General features: G+C 48.4%; 2 protein-coding genes across 2 annotated transcripts; both read right to left on the minus strand.

Annotated features, from left to right (window-relative positions):
- Nucleotides 1-3,707: 3,707 nt before the first annotated feature.
- LOC144493900 (histone H3) lies at nt 3,708-4,228 on the minus strand. The gene has a single exon (XM_078213486.1). The coding sequence runs from the start codon at nt 4,118-4,120 to the stop codon at nt 3,710-3,712; it is 411 nt and encodes a 136-aa protein (XP_078069612.1). The 5' UTR covers nt 4,121-4,228; the 3' UTR covers nt 3,708-3,709.
- A 134-nt stretch (nt 4,229-4,362) lies between these two features.
- Nucleotides 4,363-6,435, minus strand: LOC144493895 (histone H1-like). Its single transcript, XM_078213480.1, has one exon. It carries the CDS (start codon nt 6,381-6,383, stop codon nt 5,754-5,756), a length of 630 nt encoding a protein of 209 aa, XP_078069606.1. The 5' UTR covers nt 6,384-6,435; the 3' UTR covers nt 4,363-5,753.
- Nucleotides 6,436-9,142: the final 2,707 nt, after the last annotated feature.

The raw sequence follows: 9,142 nt of genomic DNA on the forward strand, positions 1-9,142 counted from the left end.
TAGAGATGCGTGCATCCAAGAATGCAACTGATTCCGGAGAGTAGTCTATGGTGTCTGATGGTGGGATGGAACTTGTTGATGTCATCATATAGTTGTTTCAATGATTGTTCACCATGAGTCCAAAGGAAGAAAATGTCATCAATTCTTGGTTTCAGATAAAGCTCGGCACAACATCGTGGGAAGAAGGGCCTGTTCTGTGCTGTACTGTTCTATGTCCTATGTATCTTGTGTAGCATCGGTTGAAGGTCCTGTGCACTGAAGAGGTCTTGCTCAGATGAGGAGGATCGCAACAGACACCTCCAGACGCTGAAAAACGCCCTCATAAGAACAGGTGCTCGACTCATCGATCGACAGTTCCGACGTGCCACAGCGAAAAACTGCACCGACCTCCTCAGAAGACAAACATGGGACACGGCGGACAGAGCACCCTTCATCATCCAGTACTTCCCCGGAGCGGAGAAGCTGTGGCATTTTCTCCAGAACCTTCAACATGTCATTAATGATGAAAATGAACATCTCGCCAAGGCCGTCCCCACACCCCCACTTCTTGCCTTCAAACAACTGCACAACCTCAAACAGACCATTATCCATCGCAAGCTACCCAGCCTTCAGGAGAACAGTGACCACGACGCCACACAACTCTGCCACAGCAACCTCTGCAAGACGTACCAGATCATTGACACAGATGCCATCATTTCACATGAGAACACCATCCACCAGGTACACGGTACATGTTCTTGCAACTCAGCCAACGTTGTCTACCTGATATGCTGCAGGAAAGGATGTCCCGAGGCATGGTACATTGGGGAGACCATGCAAATGCTACGACAATGGATGAATGAACACCGCTCGACAGTCACCAGGCAAGAGTGTTCTCTTCCTGTTGGGGAACACTTCAGCGGTCACGGGCCTTCAGCCTCTGAACTTCAGGTAAGCATTCTCCAAGGCGGCCTTCACAACACACGACAGCGCAGAGTCGCTGAGCAGAGACTGATAGCCAAGTTCCGCACACATGAGGATGGCCTCAACCAGGATCTTGGTTCATACTATCCGTAACCCCCACGACTTGCAAAATATCACTGACTGTCCTGTCTGGAGACAATACACATCTCTTTAAAGAACAAAGAACAGTACAGCACAGGAAACAGGCCCTTCGGCCCTCGAAGCCTGTGCCGCTCCTTGGTCCAACTAGACCAATCGTTTGTATCCCTCCATTCCCAGGTTGCTCATGTGACTATCCAGGTAAGTCCTAAACAATGTCAGCGTGCCTGCCTCCACCACCCTACTTGACAGCGCATTCCAGGCCCCCACCACCCTCTGTGTAAAAAACGTCCCTCTGATATCTGAGTTACACTTCGCCCCTCTCACCTTGAGCCTGTGACCCCTCATGATCGTCACCTCTGACCTGGGAAAAAGCTTCCCACTGTTCACCCTATCTATTCCCTTCATAATTTTGTACACCTCTATTAGATCTCCCCTCATTCTCCGTCTTTCCAGGGAGAACAACCCCAGTTTACCCAATCTCTCCTCATAGCTAAGACCCTCCATACCAGGCAACATCCTGGTAAACCTTCTCTGCACTCTCTCTAACGCCTCCACGTCCTTCTGGTAGTGCGGCGACCAGAACTGGACGCAGTACTCCAAATGTGGCCTAACCAGCGTTCTCTACAGCTGCATCATCAGACTCCAGCTTTTATACTCTATACCCCGTCCTATAAAGGCGGCACGGTAGCACAGTGGTTAGCACTGCTGCTTCACAGCTCCAGGATCCCGGGTTCGATTCCCGGCTCGGGTCACTGTCTGTGTGGAGTTTGCACATTCTCCTTGTGTCTGCATGGGTTTCCTCCGGGTGCTCCGGTTTCCTCCCACAGTCCAAAGATGTGCGGGTTAGGTTGATTGGCCAGGTTAAAAATTGTCCCTTAGAGTCCTGGGATGCGTAGGTTAGAGGGATTAGCGGGTAAAATATGTGGGGGGAGGGCCTGGGTGGGATTGTGGTCGGTGCAGACTCGATGGGCCGAATGGCCTCCTTCTGCACTGTAGGGTTTCTATGTTTCTATACCATATGCCTTCTTCACCACCTTCTCCACCTGTGTTGCCACCTTCAAGGATTTGTGGACTTGCACACCTAGGTCCCTCTGTGTTTCTATACTCCTGATGACTCTGTCATTTATTGTATAACTCCTCCCTACATTATTTCTTCCAAAATGCATCACTTCGCATTTATCCGGATTAAACTCCATCTGCCACCTCTCCGCCCAATTTTCCAGCCTATCTATATCCTGCTGTATTGCCCGACAATGAACCTGTGCTTAACGCTCTCTCCACTCACATTGTCTGTACCTTTGAGACTTGATTACCTGCAAAGACTTGCATTCCAACCATTATTTTGTAAATTGAGTTTGTGTCTTTATATGCCGTTTGTGAACACATCTCCCATTCACCTGACGAAGGGGCAGCGAGCGCTCCGAAAGCTAGTGGCTTTTGCTGCCAGATAAACCTGTTGGACTTTAGCCTGGTGTTATGAGACTTCTTAATGGAAGAAACCCAAGCAGTCACGGGGAGATTGAGTGCACACTGTTACGCAGGGCTGTGCAGCAGCAGTGCTAAAAAGTGTACCGCCCACATATCTTTCCCAATCTGAGCATTCAGTACTTACGATATTGCCCATGTGCATTCCTTCACAGGCATACAAAACCAGTTAGGTTTATATCAAAGTTCACTCGAGATTGCGGCCGCACTGGAAGTTGAAGGGATAAGGGTCGCAGAAAGTGCTGGAATTAAGTCAATCCTTCAGCTATCCTTTATTTGCATCGTCGCATGATGGACTGTGCCAGGCTAGCGTGAGAATGCGCTGTCAGTTCGCATGTTAATCATAACGCCCGTGCAGTGGTTCGCACTTATGCCTCTTAATTCCAGCCTTGTTTGACTGAGGCAGAATGCGTCTGCGTGCGTTTTCCGGATACTCGGGTTTGCTCCCAGTCGAAAGATATGTAGGTTAGGTTGATTCGCCATACCAAATTGCTCCTCCGTGGTCAGAGGTGTAGGGAGGAAATAGCACGGATCATACGGGGAAGAGCGCCTGTGTTAAATGCTGTGTCAAGAGTCGGTTTAAACCCGATGGACCGAATGGCCTGCACTACAGCATTCTATAAAACCGCACGCAGCTTCCAAACGAACGGCACTCACTCGGCTATTTGCGAGCAAATGTGATTCCTGCATAGATGCTGCATGGCGGAAGAGGGGAGGCAGTGGCGTAGGATAATGCTGTCGAATATACGGGATCGAATCCAAATACGCAGGTTAAATGTGAAGAAAAAATTAAATCCTAACCCATGCGAATCCGAGATCGACACATTCAATTCCGGTCAATAAAAGCGCACTTAGTAATCTGGAACCCAAGAATTTAACATGAATTTGTAGATCAGAAATTCTCACTTTAGATTTTTGCAAGTATTGTACCATCAGCTCCTTCGACAGGGCCGAATTAAAACCCATTAAAGTTTACAACCCCACCTGCGCAGGCTTTCAATGACAAAACTGAACAGTCATCATGTGAACAAAAAAATTGGAATAAGTTAACATAACCTCAGTTGTTACTTATGCACCTTACTCCAATTACAGCTCCGTTTGATGGATTTAGTGGCTCTTAAAAGAGCCTTTGGTTTCTATTTCTCGCGCTATTCAAATTTTAAAAGTGGGTCCGGGCAGTTTAGGCGCGCTCCCCGCGGATGCGGCGGGCCAGCTGGATGTCTTTGGGCATGATGGTGACTCGCTTGGCGTGGATGGCGCAGAGGTTGGTGTCCTCAAAGAGCCCCACCAGGTAAGCCTCACTGGCCTCCTGCAGGGCCATGACGGCCGAGCTCTGGAAGCGCAGGTCGGTCTTGAAGTCTTGAGCGATTTCCCGCACCAGGCGCTGGAAGGGCAGCTTGCGGATCAGCAGCTCGGTGGATTTCTGGTAGCGGCGGATCTCCCGCAGAGCCACAGTGCCGGGCCGGTAGCGGTGAGGCTTCTTCACTCCGCCCGTGGCTGGAGCGCTCTTGCGGGCAGCTTTGGTAGCCAGCTGCTTGCGGGGAGCTTTCCCTCCGGTGGACTTGCGCGCTGTCTGCTTGGTTCTGGCCATCTCTTCAAACGCAGCAACTCGGAATGTCAGAGCGGCTTCCAGCCTCCCTTTTTCAACTGGCTGAAGCACCGCCCAGCGCCACTGATTGGCTCCCGCCACAGCCCTATCCAATCACCCTCATAGCAACCACAGGCTGCCAGCTCTGATTGGCTGAGCTCGGATAACGCCTGATTTTCAAACTTCACCGCCAAAAAGACCGCCAATTTCACTGTAAATCAAACCGTGTTGGTCAAAGCAACTCTTTCAAATGTGTTTTATTTAAAAAATGTACACTTATAAGTACATATTATACATACATATAAATAATATATTTAGATATGTGCAATATATATTGTAACGCATAAATGCGTTATAAATTTAGATAAGATATATTGCGATATATTGTAAATATAAATTTATATAATATAGATGCAATAGATGTACATATGCATGAATGCAAATACATTTATGTAATATACCTATTACCATACAAGCACTATACACATGCAGAAATGCATATTATAAATGTATAATATACATGTTACGATATAATTTTATATTTAAGCAATAGTGAGGAATGTTCGAAATCTAATATAAAACACAAGTTCTGGGAGATATGTATGTATACACACACGCACATTTATAATATTGTCAAGTAGCTGTTGAAATTTGTGACAGACGTATGCGGAGGTTAAGTCCCTCCAATATCCGGCACCCTGAGGTCTCTGCACGAAAGGAAATGCATGGTTCATCTAATGTGTGGATTCTACGGATTCATTCTCCGGCACATATCGTTCTCGTGTGTTCCACATCTCCCTCTGTGCAGCACGAGGGGGTCCTTTCGGGGTTTATTTTTGTTGCAAATATATATTCTATTAATTTAATATCTGAAAGGACATTACAAAATATTGACAATTTTAACTTCCCAATAAAGCCATCTTGTCCAGTCAGGCCTTCACAGAATAAACAGCCTCCCAATTTTATCCTTGTTCCGAAACGGAGAGGATTTATTTTCCAGGCATACAAAGTATTCGCGGCTCGAATCAGGAATTGTCTTTTTGAAAAATGCCAGACGCTATATTTGGACAGAGCACACCCCACCAATCTCACGCAGCCAGCTCGCATTAACATGGACATTTCTCACCCGCTCCTCTCACCAATTCTACAGCAATTGTGCTCCAAAGCACATGAAAAGTGAACAATATTTAAAACAACGCGCAACACCAACAATTGAAAAAAAAACAATTTTGCTATCCTAGATCTCCTATTCGCTGTGGATACATATATTGAAACTAGTACATTCGGCCTTCAAAACTGTTCTAAACTACTGTCCCACACTGAACTTCTGCACATTCGAGTCAGCGACACAGAACGAAGCCATTCGGTCCATTCTGTCTGCGCCCGCCATCATCCACCGATGCATTCCGATCCCATTCTCCAGCACTTGGTCCGTAGCCTTGTATGGTATGGCGTTGTGTGTTCATCCAATCGCTTCTTATTGATGAAAAGTGGGAAGTTATGTTAACCAATTTGTAATAACTAGCCTGTTTGAGGGGACACTCGGGGGTCTCGGCTCTTTTGGCGGATGTAGTGGCTCTGAAAAGAGCCTTTGGGTTCAGAATTGTCACTTTTTGCAACAAGTTGAGGGGTCACTTCACTTCTTGCTGGTTCTTTTGCCCTTTGCGGCGGTGGCAGCCTTGGGTTTAGGTGCTTTGGCTGCTTTCGCCTTTTTGGGGGCAACCTTCTTGGGAGCGGGGGCAGCCTTCTTGACGGACGTCTTCTTGGCAACTTTCTTGGCCAATTTCTTGGCCACAGCTTTCTTGGCCGGAGATTTCTTGGCCGGAGATTTCTTAATGGGAGTTTTCTTAGCCAGTTTCTTGGCGGGAGATCTCTTGACGATGGTTTTCTTGGTCGCCGGTTTCTTCGCCGTCTTGGCCGCCTTGGCCTTTGTCATCTGCTTGGCGAGTTTCAAGGATCCGGAGACGCCGTGACCCGTGCTTTGCACCAAGATGCCTTGCTCCACGCTCTTCCTGATGGCTAGCTTGATGCGGCCGCGGTTCTTGTCCACGTCCAGCCCGCTGATGGCCAGTGCCTTTCTGATGGCCGCCCCGGACATCCCACGGCGCTCGGTGTTGTCCGCCACCAACTTGCGGATCTGCTCCGTGAGTTTGGGAGCGGTGGACTTGGAGCGGACGGGCGCCGCCTTCTTCTTCTTCTTGGGGCTCTTGACTGGAGCGACGGGGGCGACAGCCGGAGCCGTCTCGATTGCTGCAGCGTCTGCCATAGCTGGATCTGTGTCCGAAAGCTGTCTCGAGTTCAGAGAGAGTTAAATCTGGAATGAAGCGAGAGGCGGCAGCACAGAGCAAGTTAAAGGCAAGGAGCGGACGTGAACGGTGACTGGCAGCTCTCAGCTCCCAGAGCTGCCTCTCTGTCTGTGCTTCTCTCCCACTTAAACCCCCCGATCCCCATTCAAATAGGACCCCGAAAAACTCCAACGCCTATCCCTCCGTGTGCCCAAGCCGGGATACCTCACACTGCATCAGAATCCCCCCGGAATTATCCCTGTGTTGATCAGTTAAACCCACATAAATGTTGCACAGAGCTCTCCGCCAGAGCAGCTCCGACGACATCTCCTCTCCCTTTTCACCCAAATCGCCCAAAAAACGCTAGGCTTTGCCCCCAATTCCCATCCGGACTTTGGACGGGATATCTGTGCTCTGCCCAGGCAGGGCTTTCAAACCCTTCGCTTCAAAGGCGGCGGGGAAAGGCTACATTGAAGCTGGGCACACAAGCACAGGGAGAGCGGAAATCTCTTAAAGAGATCCCAGGAGCTCGGACTTCCCTCCTCCCAGTAGAGTTTATATAATAGATACTTCTGCCTCTTATGTTCTAAGGTAGTCATGAAGTTTCCCAGAGCAGAAAGACGCCCTTCGGCCCATTGTGTCCGAGTTTCCCATGAAGTACCTGTATATTCTAATCCAATTTTCAAGCACTTCATGTGTAGCCTTGTGTGCTATGGCGTTTGTTGTCCATTGAATCATAGAATCCCCACAGTGCAGAAGATCATTTGGTCTATCATGTCTGCACCAACTCTGCGAAAGAGCATCCCACCCAGGCCCTATCCTTGTAACCTCACGTATTTACCTGGCTGATCCCATAACCTGCACCTCGAGGGACACCAAGGGGCAATCCAGCATGGCCAATCCACATAAAATGCATGTCTTTCGGACCATGGGAGGAAACCAGATCACCCGGAGGAAACCCACGCAGACACAGGGAGAATGTGCAAACTCCTGCAGACAGACACCCAAGGCCAGAATTGAACCTGGGTCCCTGGTGCTGTGAGACGGTAGCCATGATGTGGAGATGCCGGAGTTGGACTGGGGTAAGCACAGTAAGAAGTCGCACAACACCAGGTTAAAGTCCAATAGGTTTATTTGGCAGCACTAGCTTTCGGAGTCCCAAGCTCCTTCATCAGGTGAGTGAGGACTTGTGTTCACAAACAGAGCATATAAAGACACAAACTCAATTTACAGTGGTTGGAATGCGAGTCTTTACAGGTAATCAAGTCTTAAAGGTACAGACAATGTGAGTGGAGAGGGGGGCAAGCACAGATTGAAGAGATGTGTATTGTCTCCAGCCAAGACAGTTAGTGAGATTTTACAAGCCCAGGCAAGTCGTGGGGGTTACAGATAGTGTGACATGAACCCAAGATCCCGGTTGAGGCCATCCTCAGTCTTCTCTGCTCCAAGTAAAACATCCGCAACCTAAGCAGCTTCTCCTTATAGCTGAAACGCTCCAGCTCAGGCAACATCTTGGTGAATCTCCTCTGCACCCTCTCCAGTGCAATCACATTCTTCAAATAGTGTGGCGACCAGAACTGCACTCAGTACCCGAGCTGTACCCTAACCAGTGTTTTATAGGCTCCATCATAACCTCCCAGCTCTTATATTCTATGCCTCAGCTAATAAAGATAAATGTCTCATATACCTTCTTAACCACTTACTATCTGTCCTGCTGCCTTGACAGACCTAAGGACATGTACCCCAAGCTCCCTCTGATCCTCTGTCCCAGCATGCTACCGTTCAGTCTGTATTCCCTTGCCTTGTTAGTCCTCCCAAAATGCATCACCTCACACTTTTCAGGGTTAGATTCTATTTTCCACTGTTCTGCCCATCTCACCAGCCCCATTCTATATCTTCTTGTATATTCTGAGGCTTACATCTCTTCAAGACTCACATCTCCTTGTTGTACCAGTGACAGAACACATTTTTGACTGTATTTGCCAGATCTAGCTTTCAGATTGTTCACAGGAAGAATGGGATGGGATGTCACACACCTGGAGATCTTATCCGATTGGTCAAGTGAGACATTTTACATGGAATCCCTCCAGTGCAGCCCCACAAGGCTGTGGTCTCAGCCCCCTACTATACTCCTTGTACACCTATGACTGTGTGGCAAATTCCCCTCCAATTCAATTTTCAAGTTTGCTGACGACACCACCATGTTGGGTCGGATCTCAAACCATGGCGAGACAGAGTACAGGAATGAGATAGAGAATCTGGTGAACTGGTGTGGCAACAATAATCTCTCCCTCAATGTCAACAAAATGAAGGATATTGTCATCGACTTCAGGAAGCGCAAAGGAGAGCATGCCCCTGTCTACATCAATGGGGACGAAGTAGAAAGGGTCAAAATTTTCAACTCTTCAGGTGTTCAGATCACCAACAACCTGTCCTGGTCCCCCCATGCCGACGCTATAGTTAAGAAAACCCACTAATGCTTCTACTTTCTCAGCAGACTAAGGAAATTTGGCATGTCAGCTACGACTCTCACCAACTTTTACAGATGCACCATAGAAAGCATTCTTTCTGGTTGTATCACAGCTTGGTATGGCCCCTGCTCTGCCCAAGACCGCAAAGAACTACAAATGGTCATGAATGTAGCCCAATCCATCGTGCAAACCAGCCTCCCATCCATTGACTCTGTCTACACTTCCCGCTGCCTGGGCAAAGCAGCCAGTGTAATTAAGAACCCCATGCA

Source organism: Mustelus asterias, chromosome 5, assembly GCF_964213995.1.
Source record: "Mustelus asterias chromosome 5, sMusAst1.hap1.1, whole genome shotgun sequence".
Lineage (NCBI taxonomy): Eukaryota > Metazoa > Chordata > Chondrichthyes > Carcharhiniformes > Triakidae > Mustelus > Mustelus asterias.

Excerpts from the sequence above, each read along its gene's own strand:
- LOC144493900 (XM_078213486.1), bottom strand. The coding sequence starts at position 4,120 with ATGGCCAGAACCAAGCAGACAGCGCGCAAGTCCACCGGAGGGAAAGCT.
- LOC144493895 (XM_078213480.1), bottom strand. The coding sequence starts at position 6,383 with ATGGCAGACGCTGCAGCAATCGAGACGGCTCCGGCTGTCGCCCCCGTC.